Source organism: Falco peregrinus, chromosome 4 (assembly GCF_023634155.1).
Source record: "Falco peregrinus isolate bFalPer1 chromosome 4, bFalPer1.pri, whole genome shotgun sequence".
Lineage (NCBI taxonomy): Eukaryota > Metazoa > Chordata > Aves > Falconiformes > Falconidae > Falco > Falco peregrinus.
In genome coordinates, this window is record NC_073724.1 from 21703004 (window position 1) to 21722623 (window position 19620).

Here is a 19620-nt window from a genome sequence, read left to right on the forward strand (position 1 = left end):
TCCCAGAAAAATTCCCTCTGCTGCAGAGCAGCTATGAAAAAGTACTGATGTAAGAAAGCAGCTGCCCTTCACTTAGGGAAAAAGAACCCCCAAATTTAAAAGTAGAACACACTTATATCAAGGACGAAAAAAAAAAAAAAAAAAATATGCACAGGATTCATACAATTTTCCCACTATGCTTCTAGAGTTAAAACAAGCTTCAACCGAAGGCCTGGTGCTGCCCGAGCCTGGCGCGTGGCTGAAGGACGAGCGAGCGTGTTTCAGGGCAGAGCTGCCAGGGCCCGATGCCCTCCGTGCAGCGCGGCCTCTTTCAGAGCTGTTCGTGCCTGCCTGAAGGGCTGACCACTGAGAGCTAGCACTTGCCTTCTTAAAATCTGACAAAATTACTTAAGTGATATGGAGAGAAGGTGGCAAAACTTACATAAATACAAGAAAATGCACTCTTTGTCCATTAGTCTTGAGAGGTACAACACTCGGGTGGGTAAAAATTTTAAACCTACCTCTTGCAGGATTACAGGAGGTAGACATCGTTAACACAGACAACAGAAGCAGCCCGGGTTTATGTGAATGAAGAGGCAGCATTTTAAAATCCTCGCGCACCCTCCCACCTCCCTTCCTTTTCCCAGCCCCATTTTAAAAAAAATAGGTTAGCATTTTATATCGTGTTTTGGTGTCTCCCGACTTCTTTCGCCCCACTTTCCAAAAAGCATCAATGAATAACAAGTACAAAAGATGCCAAACTGGTGTGCTCCCCAGCCCACCACACACAGTAATTTCATAACATCACAAGCAGAGCAGACTGAGTATGTCTGAAGGTGTCCACTTTTTTAAAAAAAGGCTAATTAGGGCAACATTTACCACAGAACCGGTTGGAAGGGGGGAAAAAAGGGAAAAAAAGAAAGAAAAAGAAAACTGATTGCATTGCAAACACTAAACAGTTAACTCTTCAATTAACATTTTAAAACCACTAAGTTTTTTACCTAGTATGGTCAAGTAGATCATTAAAATGCAGCAATCTAAAAATCAAGATGACTATTAATTACAAATAAAAATTTGCTTCTTTGAATAGCTACACAAACAGATGTATTTCTTCTTTTAACAAATATAAACAGAACAGTCTAATTTAGACTCAGTACAACATTAACAGTTCAAACTTTAAGATGTTGAACACTCCTTTTCCACTTCAGTGCAGTGTAGGAAGAATAGCACACGTTAAAGTTTGTTACGAAAATAGAGTTTATTAAAAACACATCCCTATTGTTTTGAGGAGCTTTCACCGTTACCTTTTCTTAAATTAAAAAAAAAATAGAAAGCACTTCTACTTCTGATTTGTAAACTTTTTAAAGTCAAAACTTTAAAAAAGTTACAGCAAAAATGGGTAATATTTTAATCATATCTTCAGTATTCCATGTTATGTTGTGGCTATTTTAAATAGAAGGGAAGCAATCAAATTGCTTACAATTCCCCACCAACTACTGAGGGGCTGTGATATAAGCAGAAGCAAATATAATACAGCAGACTGTACAACTCTAAAGCTCTACACTCCAACAAATGTCACTGTCATCTTTCGACAACTTCCAGTCCCTAGCGAGGAGCCTCCGCCACTGAGCCCATTTCCTTTTCCGCCTGTTCCGCAGATGAGGTAGCCTCGGATGTTAACTCTTCCACAGGTTTTACACCTGCAGGTTCAGACTCTCCCGCAGCAAGTTCTGAAACAATGTCTGCGTCTTCCATTTTGCCACTGTGAGATTCATGGTTTTTGTCGCCGTCTGCCCTGTCTGTCATCTCTGCTTTTTCCTTTCCTCGATTTTCTTCCTTGTCTCTACGAGACTCCCTGTCTCTCGAATCTCTCTCTCTGTCTCGATGGCTGCTGGACCGCCTGTTTCTGTCCTCCGAGTCTCTGTGTCTGTCGCGCTCGGGGCTTCTTCGTCCCCAGTCTCGCCTGTCGCGATTACCAAGTCGCTCGTGATCTCTGTCATCGTTGCGGTTACCATAGCGCTCGCGATCGTTTTCTACCCGATTTCCAAAAGATCTCCTTCCAAACCTTTCCTGGTCTCTGTTAGGCGTGAACGACTGCCTGTCATTCCTAAACTGCCTCCCATCTCTGTTATCCTCGGGTCCGCCTGGCCCCCCGCTTCCCTGCATCCCCCCAGGTCTCACGAAGTGGCCCGGTGGTGGGAAGGGGGTTTTCATTCCGTGGGGGGGAGGCATCCCAAAGCCCCCTGGCCCCGGCGGGGGCCCCCTGTGCATCATGTGAGGAGGCATGTGTCGCGGTGGCATCAAGGGAAACCGCTGCAGAGGAGGGGGTGGCATTCCCGGTGGTCGCTGGAGTGGTATCAAACCCGGCCGGGCACCCAGGAGGCCAGTGGATGGAGTCTGCAACCCAACAACAGGGGCCGGCGGGGGTGGTGCGACTCCTTGAGTGCCTGAAACAAACACACACACGCACAAAGTAAAATCAGAGGCTGGCAGGAGGGAAACAAAAGCATCTTCATTAATTTCAAATACATTCTGAAGCTATCTCATGGAATTTCAACACCCAAATGAGAGGGGAAAGGGGGCGGAGGGGAGCAGCCTGCAAAGCTTCTTGTGCTGGTTTATGTACTGTAAAGAGAGCATCGTCTTTAAACAGAGGTCTGTGTTGTGCCAGAAATAATTAATATTGCAGCGGCAGCAACTAATGACTTACTCTAAAGGCTTCCTTTTGTGAAGAAACCATTGCCATTTTGCAGGTCCAAGCTCTTCCTGATCTCCAGCTTTGTGTCTTGCTTCGTCAACTGCTGACAAAGCACCTTCCTAATAGGTTATGCTTCCCAGGCTTCTAATTAAAGACACCTCACCTTCAGTTAGCTTTAAAACATTTCTTCTCTATTACAAACATCAGCAAAATCTCATCTGGCTAAAATGCTTGAGATTTGAACGGGTTGTCAAGATTTTTGGCACACTGAACAGGCAGCAGATACAGCAAGCGATGAGGGGAGAGGGCTGGAGTAGCAGCAGGAAATGACAGAGTTCGATTTACCATTCCAGAGAAAAGGGATACGACAAAGTTTAATTTTAGCAGAATAAACCTGGCAACGTAAACCAAAAGGAAATGCAACATGTGATTTATGGTTTGTTTTTTCTTTTAAAACTACAATTTTCCATCCTTTATAGCACATATCCAACACCAAGCGTTTCCCGTTTTTATTCCTGGACTCTAGTTTCTAGCATAGTCTCATGAAGAGGAAGAAGACTTTACTCTCAAAATGTACCATTTGAGAAAGCTCAGCCCAAAGCTTGTTGACACCAACACGACCCAAAATGAACGAGGATTACCGAGCTCCAGGTGAGCCCTGCATACCAACGAGCATGTGCCATGTCATCTTGCGCGACTCCTTTTGTTTGAGCAAGTAACACTGTAGTCTCATGTTCTCTGTAGCCTTTACACAGGTTCTAGCTGCTTTCTGCTCCTCACTAGCCGTTATTTACCTGAAAATAAGCTCCAGATCTGAGGAAGCATGTGTTGTTTTTTCAACTCCCCAACTGAAATTTAAAGGAATCAACAGCTGCCAGCCAGCAGAAAAAGCACAAATCTCTCCTAAGCCATCTTGCGCTCCATTAAAAATTTGTTGAGACTATAAATAATGTTTTACTTCTACATATATTAATAAAAATGAAACTTCAGACTGACGGTTACGTAAAATCTTGTAACTCCTGCCCTGGGTAAAACCAGAACGTGAAATAGCTATGTAAATTAATACTAGAATTAAGTACTTGGCAGCGTCCTCAGTGAAAACGGCACTTTGGTTTCAGTTCAATGAGCACAGCGGAGCAGACATCCCCAATCACCTGCCGCAGCTTCCCTCCTCCTCCATCTGATTTATGTAGCATTTCCATCCCAAATACGCCTGAGCCTTCTGAAGAGCATCCATGTTGCCCCTCACCACACCACTTCTTATGCTTAAGAACATCTCTCGCAGAAACCTTTTTATCTGAGTCCTCTTTATATTCAGATTGGAAGGAAATTATACTTTGCTGATCAGAACTCAGGTGACAACAACGTGAATATTTCTCCGCTCCACGGCATCATCTTACCTTCCCCTCCAAGCAGTCACTTTTAAGACACGGCTTGATAGGTCCCACTCTTTGAAAGAAATGTTCCAACAGCAACAGCATTTTTTTATCTGGTTTTGGTGTTTGGTTTTTTTTCCTTTTTAACTTTAAAATGCACAGCCCTCCCCCTCCTCCTAGCTCCTAACCAGGGCTGTAAGTCACCTAGTTTAAACTCCTCCCACGGATTAGTACTACAGATCTGACGGGACAGACATATGGCTAACGGTGTCTTCCAAGAACGTCATTATGCTGAATTCTGAGGTTTGGGCATATTTTTGTCGATAGGTAAATTCTTCCACAAAAGATTAAAAATAAGGCAGAAAAGAATGCCCGAGATCTAACGAGCCGAAGAGGAGAAGCAGATGATTCTGCTCTACAGCAGCAGAGTAGATGTGGGTTACAACAGCAAGCACATGAGGCAAGTGTGAAAAGTTTTTTTAAATTTAACAAGTATGAGTAATTTGATTTCTCGACTTTATTTCTACACAAAATGCAGCACAGAAGCAGCATAATGGTATCTGAAATTCATTCTATTTCAATCTGGACTGCATCAGTAGGGCAGCTGAACGCTTTTTATTTTAAATCAGCCCACTCCAATTCTGAGTCTGAAGTACACTGTAGAAAGAACCATGAGTTTCCTCACTGTGCTGACAAATCAAGCACCAATTAATGGTGTGTGTCTTGGATGTGTGTCTGGACAGCTCTTTAAGTTTACTGAAAATGCCCAGAAAAATTAGTGGTACAGACGGCACACGCAACATCTAGGAAAATTTAAAGCCCTTTGTTGTCCCTTATATAGGGAAAGGCAGTAGAACAGTAACGTGATTTAACGACCATCTCATACCTGTGCAGACGAGTGATGGAATTTATCTGCCCCAGCCTGTATTTTATTTATTCATTCATAACTGTAAGCCTTTTTGTAGTAGCTAACTCTCATCTTCTTGCTTATGGGTATGGAACACAACCCTCCCTTTCACCAGCTCCTTATTGTGCGTGACTTGGCTAAGACACGGCTTTTAATAGTGCAGACGCAGCCCCCAGACCATACACCTAATATGTCATGCTGTTCAAATGTGTAAAATATGGATTCCTTTCACAACTTATTTTTATTTGTAAATTTTACCAGTGATACATAGTGAAAGGTCCTCAGAACTTGCCAAGTGTTTACTATGAAGAACACAAGCGTGCTAGGAAAACCCATCGCCAACCACGAGTGTTGTTTCAGAGGTGCAAGAACAATCACATAGTGTCAAAAACAATTTCATTTTACCCTTCCAACATAGCCCAAAATGCCTACAGCTGTCCTGAAGAAGTGTCTTCTATCCAGAGAGGTAACTGGAGTAGTCCTTACTGTTTTGATAAATTAGGTAAAAAGCCAGATTTCTGTGTCACTGTAATTCCATGTCTGATTATCTTCTCTTCTGGCTGGACAAAGGCCATTGTGATAATTATCAGTGTTACAAATGCTAGCCTAGCTGAAAAGATTTTTTAATTTTATTTTTTTAAACAGAACTCTGTTCAGTTAAGTGATTACAGCGTCTCCTACAGTCAGTTACAATACTTCTCAGCTGTGCTGTTACAAGAAAGCAAATGGAGGAATGGTGTTTCCTGTAGCTGACAGCAATCCTGCTTCAAATACAGCTCCTTTGCAAATCTGATAGAAATATATATGAGAACAAGAAATCAAAGGCTTACAATTCCAGCAGAATGGGCTGAATGTTTACACTTCGAGTTTGATGCCGATGTTCTGCAACACGTAGCATGTCACATTAATTCTCCCTGGAGGACTGTTGCATCTTAAAATTCTAGAACATTAAATACTACTAGGAAATTCTTGAAAGAGGGGCAGTAACGTTCTGTCTTGTGTCTTTTTCTGGAATCCTTTAGACCAGGCCAAGACCACAAAGAAGCCTAAACTTAAGAGCCTCAGTATTGATTCACAGCTCAAATAGCTTGCCATAAATACCAACATTTTTCAGGGTGGTCCATGGCCATCACTGAAGCCGGCAGGAGCTTGCTCCTATTTGTGTAAGATGCTTAAACAAGGATCTAAGAGTCAAACTACTGTATGTGTATGGTGTTGGTTACTGGCACGAAGACTTCCAGAACTCCTGCTTTAGAAAACACAAACGCTAAACTGATCTGGGTCAAGGAATCATCAAGGCAAAACTGAATTCCATGAATGATGTCTGAGAGCTCACACTCCCTTACCTCTGAATTCTCATTCGGTAGTTATGAAAGCAACAGACATATATATATTTATATATATATATATATATAAAAATAAAAAACCAGCAAACATGCAGTGTTTGTTATGCTTTTAAAATGGGCTATCACAAGAAATCTAGGACTGTATTAACTTTCTCACTGTTCATATCCTGTATTAATAAAAAGCTCATCCTTCCTGTGAAGGAAGTATCCACTTTATAATGTAGCAATAGTCTGATGAGCTCAAGAGAGTATTGTAGTCTTTTATAATTCAATGCAGATTACAAAAAGACCATGTAGTTAACTTAAGAACAAACCAGCAAGGGAGAAAAGAATAATAATTCAGCATGCATGAACAGAAAATGAATACCCAGTTTGATGAGAACTACAGTATAATTGATCTTTGATAATATGTAATCATCATTGTAGGAACTTCGGTAAAAAGCACTAGACCAGAACCTACAAACTGCAACACGGTGTATTTAATCAAGGTAATAGATCACAGAATCTGAATATTCAAAACACAGCATCTGCAACAGCAGTTTATTACTGGTCCAAATTACAGCGTTTGCTCAACACTAAGAACAAGTTGGCAAATCAAAAATGATTTAAAAGCCTGTCACCTTCTGCAATATGCACACGTAAAAGGAGTCTAAAAATATCTGCTTTGCAGATCATTTAAAAAATTACATATGAGCACACACTCACAAAACCAGTTACAGTCTGGATTGTCTTGTTCAAGTTAAGAACAAGAAGCTATAACAGCAGCGAATGTGATCAAGGATACAACTAAAAGCAAAACAACCTGAAGGTGGTTTTTAGTAATAAGCATAAAAAAATTCAGACACAATCTCTGCGAGGGATCACTCCTCTGAAGCACAAACATGTCTTTGTTGGACATGATGAAAGAATTACATTGAAGGAACGAATGAAATTAGTGGAGATGAAACAGAACGTAACTTACATTACTAAGAAAGCATATGAAATCTTACAATAATCAGTTTAGAATTACTTTGCAACACGTCTTCCATATAAAAACTGAACAGAGAGATAGATAAGCTTCATTGAGAAGTTACAAAAATTAAAAAAGAGCTCCTGCATTTGTACAGATTACATAAGGCGTTCTCAAGCAAGGTTTAGATTTCTATGACAGTCTCTTCAGAGTAATCTTCATTCCTTGAATTCAGCCTGCTGAAGTAAGTTCTTCTATCCTGCCCAAATATCCGAAGAACATTTCTTCATTCTTCATGTTACACTACTCAAGCCCCTTCATCCCTATTTCCCCAAGCAGAGTCCTCATGACATACTTCACGATGCTGTCAAACAAATCTTTCTTCCACCTTCTTATCTCAGCTTGGAGAGCCACATCATGGGAATGTTTAACAAGCAGTTTGAGGACTTCGTGAGAAACCAGTCACACGATCAGTCAGCTATTCGAATTGCTAAACCATGTACTTGTGAACATGAGGTCCTTCCGTCTGAAGCATTTGACTTCCCTCGTCTGCACCTTCCCGTGGCTAACTGAGGGTGATGCTGTACCTACTCATTTACTTTGTCCGGTTCTTTTGCCTCTGACCTGGTGCAAGCCTGTAGGTCAGACACTAAGGCTACATTTAAATTGTCAAGCCTGCAAGTACTTCTGGGCTCCAGGACCAGGATGCAGGTGTAGATTGCATCTCATGTCCGCACACATGGTGAAACCCTGGCACACTCCATTTCCCATGCTTTGACTTCCCTAGGAGTGAAACCTGACACACAGAACGAAAAGGAAGGAATGACGATGCAGCCCGGCCAGCTCTTTAACTCAGAGGATAGGGAGGGCAAGACTTCAAGGACACTTCTTTGCTACCTAGATCAGCACGAGTGGTGGAAAACATCACCTCTTTCATGTTTTTCTTCCAGCCTAAGGAGAGACCAGATCTGGACTCTCACACACAGAGTTAAGCTCAATTGATAAGTGAATCAAAGTGGTTTTAAGAAGACAGTTTCACTTGTGTTAATTTATGGAAAAGTTTTAAAAGCAAAGATTAAAGATTAAAATTCATTAATCACGTAAAATACTATAAACTGCTTCTTCTCGTTTTCCTGTCTCTTATGCCAGGTTGTGGACTCTCCCCCTTCATTCTGAAATGTCAGGATGGAAGGGATTTTACATAACTCCTTGATTATAAAGAACTCCTTATCGAAATAAAGACACTCATCAACATAAAATGCTATTACTCAAGTAAACACATAGATGTCTAAGCTGTTATTTCAGGACCACTCTGTAAGCTCACACGTGAAATCTTACAGAAAGAAAAAACTCTCCTATCCCCTTGTTGATGAGACTGAATATCGAGAGAAGTCACTCTGCCCACATGGACGACTATCTGCCTCAACGATTCGGTAAACAAGTTAATAAAAACAAAGGAAAGTTCTTCATCTTCAGATTTATCAAATTTGGCTTCCGTGAATTTGTATGAACAAAAAAAAAGCTACTGTCCAAGTACCTAATGTGGGTATATAACTTACTTCAATCTTAACTTTGTAAAACCTTTTTCTTATGTGTATAGCAATACAGCAAACTGCAGAGTAACTTCATACATTCCAACAGCTTGAAATAAAAAGTTCAAGTTATGCCACACAAGACATAGTACCATGAAACTTCAAAAATCTGGTAATACTGTGTTACAATTATAAGAAGTGTAACTTCATCGTTAAGATGTGAATGTCTTAAATGTAGTATGGTAATCTGTAACACTGTGGAATTCTCTCAAACCATGGTGTCACTGCAAAAATTTTTTTATGCTTTTCTCTGCTTGCCTAGTGTCCAAGATACTCTAAAACAATTAGCTGCTGGTTTTGTCCATCTGCATTGACTCATTTTTAGAAAGCAGACTGATTTTCGGAGCGAAGCAGCTCTTTACTTTTTGAAAAGTGCCTTTTTAAAGGGTCTTATTCAGAGTTTCCAACATGATGCATCCAAAAATCACTCGTCGCGGCTGGAAAATTTAGCCATCAAATTGAATGGAGCAGTAAGCTCTCAGGGAGACAATTTTTTGAGCTTTTTTCAGTGTACACTGTAAAATTCTGGGCATAAACACACTAAAACAAAATTATCCATTCACTTGTTAGACTCTCATTTTGAGGTCTGAAATCCCATAGATGTAATAATCTCATTAAAACTTGTAGGAAACAAATCTCTTGAGTATATTCTCAGGACTGACCCATAAAAGGCCATCCTAAAATAAATATTTAACAGACCTCTGTAACATTAAACAGCATACACTCTCTTAAAAAATATGACCAAGTTCATATCATATCATGAAAATTTATTCATGTAGGATATCCAAAGTTAGCTTGGCTTTGCTAGTCAAAGTACCATTAAGTAATATTTAAATAAGATAACACTGTTAAAAAGGTTCCAAAACCTGTAATACTGTAGGGCTGAATAGCAGCTTTTGTTTTTTCGTTTTATTAAAATAATTTATTTCATACATAGAAAAGTGTATCATATTTTCACAGATTTAAAAAATACACTAAAGAAAATACTGTTTCTCTGTAAGTTAATTTTGTACTTGTAATAGTTGAGCCTGAAACACAGTTCATACGTCATACAGATGCTTTGCTGTATGTTACATTTTCTACATGGTAATAAACCTCAATTTGTAAAAGGTAGATAGTGTTTTGCTCTGCCCTGAATTTGTAACTCAAACATTATGGCTTTTTTGTTTCTTCAGAAAACAGGTCTTCAATGATAATAATAAAAAAATATTGCTCCTTCTGTGCAAAATCAAGCTTCTAAAACTGATTAAAAAGCCAACAGAAAGGCAGACATTTCAAGAAGTTTAGAAAAATCTGCTTTCCTTTCCCACAAAAAGTAAATCGGTAACAAAATCAAAATCGTATTTTTAATTCAGGGAACAAAAAAATTAAGAATATATACAAAAGAACTTACCAAGAAGTGGAATAGCTTGGGTGACAGGAGCAGGTACATTAGTAGGTGCTACAGGAGGTGGAACTGTCCCATATATTTTGGAACTATCGGTAGTTTCAGCATTCCCCCTGGATCCAGAAACCACTGTTGGGATGGGATTTCCTACAGATGAATCTTTTGTAGTGTCTTCATTCACACCACTTGCTGTGGCTAAGAAACAATGCATTGACATATTAAAAAAAAGGTCAGCTTTTCTGCTTGCACGATACCTTCCTTCTAGTGCCGCCTGCCCAAGATATACACACTTACAATTTGGGATGTTTACGGCCGGAGTGTGAGGAACAGATACTGGAGGAGTTATAGGTGGTGGTGGTCCAGGAGGAAGAAAGCCTATAAAAATAGTATAAATATTGACACTGAGTATTTACTTTACCAAAACATACTTGCGCAGTTTATATGGCAGAGGCTTTTATTTGCTGTATGGTTAAAAAAAAAAAAAGACTTAATATTCCTAAAAATAAATATACCTGGGGGTAAATGCATTGGGTTGAAACCAGGTCGTAAAAATGGAGGTGGCGGTGGTGGTGGCACTCCAGGAGCAAATCCAGGAGGTGGGATTCCCAAAGGTGCTGTGAAAGCAGGTGGTTGGAGTGCACCAACCACAGGAGGACCTGATGGATGTGGTGGAACCTAAGAAAAAAGGAAGGGGGAAAAATGTGTTACCTCAAGACTGAATGGATTATTTGTTGTTCAGCTGCAGGCTGCTGTCTTCTGTACTTGTCCATCAAAACAAAAAAAATTTAAGCTACCTCAAATTATTCCACCACAAGGTGACTTACATAACTGATCTAATTAGCAGTCAAAGAACTCCTAGAACTTAAAAATATCAACATTGATCTTGTTTGCCTTTGTTCTTCAAGGTAAAATTATTCTCTGTGGTAAATCAGTATTAACACATGCTGGTAACTCATCTAAATACACCCTTTACACAGCAGCTAGAATTAATTTTACCATCCAGCATGACACACTATAATGCACACAACCTTGGAGCAATTAGAAACCTTTTTTTTTTTCTTTTTTTGCTTCCTGACTTTGTATATTAAAGTGACTATTGTTTCCTTATTCAATTGTTTCAATTCTGATTTATGTCAAGCTCTGAATGAAAACTGATTTGTTAGGTTGGTCCTTAGGTTCCTATTTATAAGCTTACTAGAAAAACTACATTAAATGTCTGAGAATCAAAATATGCTCTGCATTTAAAACTGATTTATTAAAGCAAAGGTGAGCTGTGTACTAAAACCATCATAACTGACACATCCACGACCATCAACATTTCAGAGCAAGACCCTTCATAACTCATTTTTTTATTTCTGGAGTAAAGAAAGAAAAGCCTTTCTGTTTTATTCTCAGAACCGGAAAAAGTGGCATTAAACCAAAGTAAGCAAAATATTCTCCTTAAACCTGGAGAAGACGCTCAAGCTGCCAAGCACCTGACACCACTTCAAACTTTTGTTCCAAGTTCTTTACCAATAGCTAGGTTAATGAGCTGAGAAACATTAAAACTTGTACTATTAGAATTTTGAAATCAATTAATTTCCATAGGCTTTAATCCACTAGGTCTTAGTGTAGACCACCACCTTTTAGTTTTATATCGGTTGCTTACTGGTATGTAACAACCTGCTGACTGGGCTCTGGCCCAAGTTAAGCTGAGCAGGATGTGAGAAACTACTGGATGGGGGAAAAGAAATTGCCAGACCTGACAGGTACCAATGTGAGAAGCTGATAGAAGTTACAGGTGACACCATGAAGGACGGCTGGATTCTGCAGGTGGTTAAGGGGGTGTTATATGAACAACAGCCAAGCCTCAGAGAGAAGTACAAAGGAGCACTAGTGACCTTCTGGGGACTAGGACCTTGCAAGGCCAACAGTGTCCAGGTGTTTCTAGGAGCATTACTATGTAAGGCCAAGACTACCTAGATGAACATTAACTAAGTAACTCTAGAGGTGTTTCCATTAGCCACAGTTAAAACTTTTTCTAAAGTGCTCCCAACCCACAGTAACCTAACAGTCTCGGTAGGTCTTTTTGATTCTTTTACAGGACACTCCTTCAAAGAACAACTTACAAAATCAGCTAAATGTAGGAACAGATCTGTTGATTGCAGCAATGTTCTGTGAAGCAAGCGTTCAAGTACAGCGTGTATGTAGCAGAAGAATTGAGGACGGGTATCAGTAAGACAAAAAATTTTAAAAAGAAGGGAAACTTCCTAAGTGCTGTCAGTCCTTAAGGAGTTAAAAGCTGAGAAAACTGCCAATGAAACATGTGTATGCAATGGCTTGAAAAAACAGAACGAACAGTAAAATATTATAATGGAACCAGAACAGAAGTTACATCAGAGGAAGATGATTTCAATACATTAGTTAGAAGATATTCATACCTAATTATCCAAGCTTAACTGCTGTACTTAAGTTTTCGTTAAAACTCTCTAATACCTAATTTTAAGTAACACGTTAAAACCTTTCCCTCAAGCAGAAAGAAAAAACAAAGGCAGTAAAAATCTGTGCATAAATGTCACATCTAATTTAAAATGTAATCTGAAGTATAAAATTTCTGTTTGTTGAAGAGATGGAACCAGTGGCTAATAAACATTGACAGATAAACAGAGGACTGGTAAACAGTTTCAGAATAGTAGCTAATAAATTGGATAAAACGAAGTAACAAAAATGCTACTGGGAAGACCTTTTATTAATGGGGAGACAAATATTGAGAAAAACCTGGTGTATTGCTAGCAACACTGGAAACTGGAATAACTAATCTCTCAGTAACTAACGGAGACTGCCAGGTGCATCTCAATGAACACGTCTTGGGGTCTGGCCTTGTCCAGGTACAACTATTTCTCACTGCATACCTCTCAGATTGAGACTTGAAGTAGAATCCTTGGCCCTGTGAACTAACAGAGCAGTGTCTACCTACAGGGCTCCAAGACAAGTAAATATACATTTAAGTGCACCTGGAATGTCCAGCAGGAAGACTGCAAAGGAGGAGTCTGCCAGTTTCAACAGGAAGGGTACAGGATGGATACTGAACCAGTGCAGAACTCCCACACCTAGTTATAGGGAGGACCATGCGGGATGGGGAAATACATTAAAAAATCTGGGAGGTACTTACTGAGTTTGGACTCTGGTTTCTGGCTGAAAACCCATTAAATGAAGAAAAGGGACCTTGGGTTGGATTGGGAAACTTACAGAAAAGGTGGCCACAGCAAAGCCCCTGGACTTCAGCGTATAGCCCTGGCAAAGCCTGAGCCACGGTTCACTGTAAAAGAATGGCAGTTTTGGCAGGGTAATACCAATTTTGCCATGAGAATGGAACAACTATTGTCCAAAACTGAAGTGAATCACAAGTGCTATTAACTGAAACTGCCTCTCAATAACCAAACTCAAGTTCATCTTGGACACTGCAATATAATTTAAAAATCAACACAGATCTACCCCCAGAGCAGACCGCTGAGGTGGGATTACCAAGACCTGCAGCAGTGGGACCACATTCAGCAACGGCTCAGAGATCTGATTCTACAGGCAAAAGGGCTCACTCCAGCGGCACAACACAAACATTCCACCTATCCTGCCAACAACTCGGGACCCTGTGGCTGAGAAGACTGCGTGCACTCTTGAGGCCAAAGAACCAGACTTACCTGATGTTTAGTGCCTTACTACATAGAGGTTGCATTCGTGGGTCAAGGTGATATGGGCAATAACGGGTCAGTCTGCGGTTAGTTACACTGCTCATGGGTGACGTCCAGCAGAGCAGGGCTCTATCCCTACGTATCCAGCCTACACAGGGAGGTAGCACAGAGAGCCCATTCAGGCTCTACCAGAGAGAGGAGCGATGCAGCTCCTTCCCATCCCACCTTTAAGCGTGGGATTGTTAGGGCTGTGGGCAGTTCACAAAGCCACTGACCAGGCACCAGCCTGAAATTAAGCTTCATGAGAAAGGGCATTACAGGACGAGAAGTTACTGGACACAACATGAGAGAGAAACTGCCAGACATGACAAGTAACAATGTGAAAAGCTAGCAAGTTACAGGTAGTAGTATACAGGATAGCTGGATATTGCTGGTGGTTAACAGGGTGCTTCGTGAGCAACAGCCAAACTTCAGGTAACCAGAAAGGAGCACTGGGGATCTTATGGGGAAAAGGACTTCTTGTGAGGCCAAGAGCACGTTAGTAACCATACCCAGGAATCCCATAAAAGGAAAATATTACTTATGCTAAGTATCATATTATATTGTATCATAAATAGCAGATCTGGATAAGGATGCAGCAAAGCTGAGACCAACCTAGAAAAAAAGCAATGAAGGGAGAGTTTTTTTACTTGGGAGGAGACTGTAGTGGAGAAAGGGCGGAGAAAGCACAACAAAAAGGAAGGTCAAGTGAGAGAAGAGAGTAAGTTACGGCAATTATGCAGGCAGAGCTGTTTGGGGTTATCTGTCAGGCAGGCCGATGCTTGACCACTGCAGTCTGAATGAGGACAATGCATAAAGCCTGTTCTGACACACCACACGCATGAAACCCGCTTCTCCAGAGGGACCAGGGTGGGCAGGGGCTTCCCATGGCTAACGGGGGAGCAGCCAGACCGACAGATCGAGCAACCTGGTATCACTGCACCGACGCCCATTCCAGGCTGGGCAGCATCAGCAGCACCCAGCACTCATAACAACCTCCCCACCTCTTACTGTCCCAAACACTGAAGCCAAATACAAATGCTTGTATCAGAGGACAAAAATACATCAGCTAATTAGAATGCGATGGTACTCTATGAAGTTACTTAAACAAAAGAAGTGGAATATAATGAGCTTTTTCCTTTAGGTATCGGGTCACATTTGCATGTTACAAAACATGTTACTTTTACCACTAACATGATCACAGCTGAACTTAATCTTACAAAAAACCCAAAAACTTTAAGTTTTAAGAACTACTTCTGAATTATTAAACTGTGGCAATTCTATGGCCAAAGAGGACAAAGGAATTGGTCAAGTATATAACAGCACAAAAAAGTTCATAGCAAAACCAAAGATGAAGACTGAACACAGTTTTCTGATCCTGGCCTGAATTTGTGGACACAAGTTTCTCTGGCATAGTAAAAAAAATGAAGCTGATGAGGCTGAGACAAGCAATCAGCACATTCAATATATTCTGCAACTGGTTGGTTTTTTTCTTTACACTTTTGTTTTCAGCATGGATTTAAAGAAAATAAATAAAATCACTACTATTCAATACAGTTAATGGCTATTAAAACTCTCTGAAATTAGAAATTTGACTTATGTGTTCATTTACTAACAACATGTTACTGCATTTCAGGAATTCTCTGTCAAAATGACAAAAAATTCAACATATTATGTTCCCAAATCATATAATTGGCTAAATTAAATATATCTCCAAATAATTTAAGGTTTTGATCTTTTCTGAGCGTCTGCCATATTGTAGTTTGTAAATCACATTTTCTCAAGATGTAAAATAGTTTTATTCACACTTCCTCCCACTTGGGAAAAGGTGTGCTACTATTTTAACAGTGACAAGAAAGAAACTATTACTATAAAAGTAGTAATGCATCAGTCAATAAATAAAGCTAAAAGAAATACAGACTATAAAACACTGGAAAGAGTAATTACTATCACATGCTACTTAAACTAATGGTAAAATTTCAGAGTGCTCTTTTAGCCAATGAACATACAACATCAGCTTTGATAAAGAACCATTGTAACAACAAAGGAAGAGTATGAAAATTTTTGTATTAAATTCCCAAAGGCTGTTCAAAGAGATTATACACAATATGAACAAACATGAAAGCAACGTGCACATTTCAGAAGGTCTACAGCTTAATTTAGGCAACAGAGAGGAAAATTAATTAGGAAAACACAAAAAAAAATGCAATCATAGAACAGAGAGGATGCAATCCCGCCCATTAATAAAAAGAATCTACTGCAATAATTTATTCAGGAATGAGAGAACAGATATCAGAAGTACAGTCCTACAATACTTCAAATAAAGATCTGGGAGATACACATACGTTCGATCTAAATTAGCATTAGGAGCAGCAGCAAAATTTTGGAGCAAATCCTCCATCATTCCTACTAACCGCATGCTGACTCAGTTCCCAGTGCTGTTTCGGTACATGCAAACAACATCCCTTCTTTTCAGGGAAATCAAACCAGATGCTCTGCTCCTGCTGGGCAGAAAACACGCTCCAAACCCTAATGTGTTCGGCTTTTTTTCAAGTCTTCCATTGCCACTGTGACTTAGCAGAAAAGGAATGTTCTTCTATGACACTGTACTGCTTTTTTATACGAAGAAGCTAAAATAAAGGATTTCAGATGCATACTCAATTTATGTCACAGGAAAGTTATCTTTAGAAATTGACAGCATAGCCACTCTTCTAACAAGAGCATTTTTAACCAGGGACAGCATGACAAACATACACACACCCACACCCACAGTCCCATCAACCAGTTACCATTCACTGTATTTCCTCCCTCTCTTTAACTTACATACGGCCATACTGGAATATTACTTAAAGTAAGGTTTTGCTTAGGTATCCAGAGCAAATGAAAAGCAACTCTCACCTGTGGAGGAGGTACTGTTATTGGTGCAGGCATGGGAACAGGAATTGGAACAGGTAAAGCTTTAGGTATAGGTGACACTGGTTCATTATGTGCCGCTTCTGCACCTCCATTTTGAGCTACTTCAATTTCAGACTTCTTGGGAATCCCCTTCCACTCTATTAAAAAAAAAAATAACAACCCAAACATACATGTATCAGCTCAGTAGAAACAGACAAGTGGTGAAGTACTGCCATGTAAACTACCACGCTTTGTGAAGTTTACAAAAATGGCTTAAGAGAAAATATTCAGGTAACCAGAAACACAATGCTAAGAAGCATTTAAACATACTTCTGACAATAAAAATTCCAAATTATTTTAAACAGAGTACTGCAAATCACCGAAACATAGCAAGTAAATTTATTCCTTTCATTAGTCATTTAACAACTCTTTGCACTGACAGCATTTATATATGCTCGGGACTCTGAAACACAGTATGTAACAAAAACAGTAAGGCTGTTTTGGGACAAGCTTTTAACAGACTCATTCCATCGCTCTTGAGCAAGAAGGCAGGAGCTTTTTCACTAATTTGAGAAGTAATTTCTGAAAAAACAACGATTTCAAATCTTGAACAAGGAAAAGGAGACGACAATAATAAAGAATCACATTTTTACTTTAAACTCATTTTACTAAAGAAATATGGCTCCTATTGTTTATCAGAACTTCCTGGGAAAGACAGCTAAGCTGGAAAAAGTGATCAGTGAAGGGGCATTATGGGAAAAAGAAAACACTGAAAAGACTGGAACACATTGAGGTTATATTTAAAACTAGTTAGACATTCATTTAAAATACACACTTCAACTTATTTTTGTGTACTTATCCTGCAGAGATGCTACTATTTAGAATAACCACCACCTAATTAGGGCAACTTGGACAGAATGACAAAACCCTGAAATAATGTTTCAGTAACTAGACAGCACACCACACAATGGTTAAAACCAACACAGTAGTCTAGAGTACCAATTCAAAGGACTTAAGGCAATTTCATTTTTTAAGTTCTGCCTTTACTTAATATTACTTTTAAACCCACCAACAGCCAGCACACTAGCAACTGTATTATTGATCTGAAGACTGTAATTGATTTGAAGCTGATGATTATAACAGGTGTCATTTTCTTAATACCACCACAGAAGCCTGGTATTTTCACTGCTTACATACAAAATAACAAGAATGCTGTCAGGTCTCCATAAATACAAAACTTGCTAAAGGAACTGAAAATGTCAGAGGTGTAAAAACTATAGGCACTTTTTTTACAAATTATAAAGCTGCTGTCAGCTCACTTGCTGCACAAGTACTCTAAAAGCAGGTTCCTTTGCTAGGGGTGCCTCACACAACCTGGGAAGGGGGGCAGGGACCACACTGGCTCTGGGACTAACAAGTACAACACACTTGCATCTTGTATTATCATCAAGGGCAAACACCAGCACAGCTTACAAGTCACCTGATATCCAGGTGCATTTTTAGCTCAGCCTCTTGTAACACTGCTGCACAACTCCTGATGAGGGACTGTTGTCAACTGCTTACAAACGCTTTCCAATCTACAGGTACACGTGCTTGCATTTAGCCATTTCAAGGCTTTTATGTGCAACTCAGCCATGGAAGTCAGCCACACCAACTTCGGTACACCAGCACAAAGGACAATTTTTTAAAAGCATTTAAAGATGTAACAATACTTTACCTGGACAAAGAGTTTCATTGTCCAACATTCCTCCTTCACAGAAACTTTCAAGATCTTCAGGTTTCACTTTGTCCCATGGTATGTAAGTAACACCCAATTCTACATCCCAATACTGCTTGTAATCTGGCTTTATTCCTTTATTCAAAGCCCATGCAATCTTGGGGGGGAAGGAAATAGATGTAGTCAGTAAAATGCTTCCGTTTTAGTGGATTTCATATTTAATTCTCACAGAATACCATTACCATTTGAAGCTACAAATCAAAAAGAAAACTCTAGTTGAAACAGCAGGAAAAAGAGGTTAGTTACAAAACTCTGAAATAGGAGGGTTTTTTAAAGCAGACTTAGTTCTTACTTCTTGGCTTTACTCTTGTGTGCAATTTGTAAAAATGTATAAAGGCATCTTCTTCAAATGCTCCCCAGTCACTAAGATTAATCCTATTTCCCATCAGAGGACAGTGTCACTCTAACGCAATGTTCTATGAGAGGAAGAACTTCATTAATGAATGTGTTCTTCCTTATTTATTTTGTAGTATTATCTCTTTATAAGATCACCATATATAATTAAACTTGGTTATAAGACAAATAACCAGCAACAAGAAAAACACAGTCACAGTCCACCATAATGTCTAAAAGGACACCATTTTTCTTGGTTAAACAGCCTATTGTTGGCAACCCTTCAAGGAAACGGATACAAGTTCCACTAGTCACACTACAGAGCAGGAAGAATACTTACCAAGAAAAAAAGTGGTCCATTCACATAAATTTACACAATACCATATCCAGAATATATAAAAGTCTAAAATACCCAAAAGTCTGTAACAGATGAAAAAGGATTACAGTAATTACAGTACTTTAGACCAGCTTGACATTTTCCAGAAGTACCTTTATAGATTTCTGATTGACTTTGAAGTTTCCTCGGCTCAGTTTTTGTAGGGCACGGTAAGCATCTTGTCTGTGAACCATGACAATATAGGCACATCCTCTAGGCGGTATCATCTGTTTGTATTTTAAGAAAAAAAATCAGGTTTGCTAACGAACAACATATAAGTGTTCAATTACAGTAAGCT

General features: G+C 39.5%; 1 protein-coding gene across 3 annotated transcripts in view; it reads right to left on the minus strand.

The window, feature by feature from the left end:
* Nucleotides 1-1218: 1218 nt before the first annotated feature.
* SCAF4 (SR-related CTD associated factor 4) overlaps nucleotides 1219-19620 on the minus strand; it is a 47068-nt gene continuing 28666 nt past the window's right edge. For all 3 annotated transcript variants that reach the window (XM_055801108.1, XM_055801107.1, XM_055801109.1), the window contains 7 exons: nucleotides 19436-19549; nucleotides 18554-18710; nucleotides 16840-16994; nucleotides 10747-10909; nucleotides 10529-10609; nucleotides 10241-10429; nucleotides 1219-2426 (listed from right to left, as the gene is read on the minus strand). In XM_055801108.1, coding sequence (XP_055657083.1) covers nucleotides 1585-2426; nucleotides 10241-10429; nucleotides 10529-10609; nucleotides 10747-10909; nucleotides 16840-16994; nucleotides 18554-18710; nucleotides 19436-19549 — 1701 coding nt within the window. In that variant the 3' untranslated portion in view covers nucleotides 1219-1584. The remainder of the gene's footprint in view (nucleotides 2427-10240; nucleotides 10430-10528; nucleotides 10610-10746; nucleotides 10910-16839; nucleotides 16995-18553; nucleotides 18711-19435; nucleotides 19550-19620) is intronic.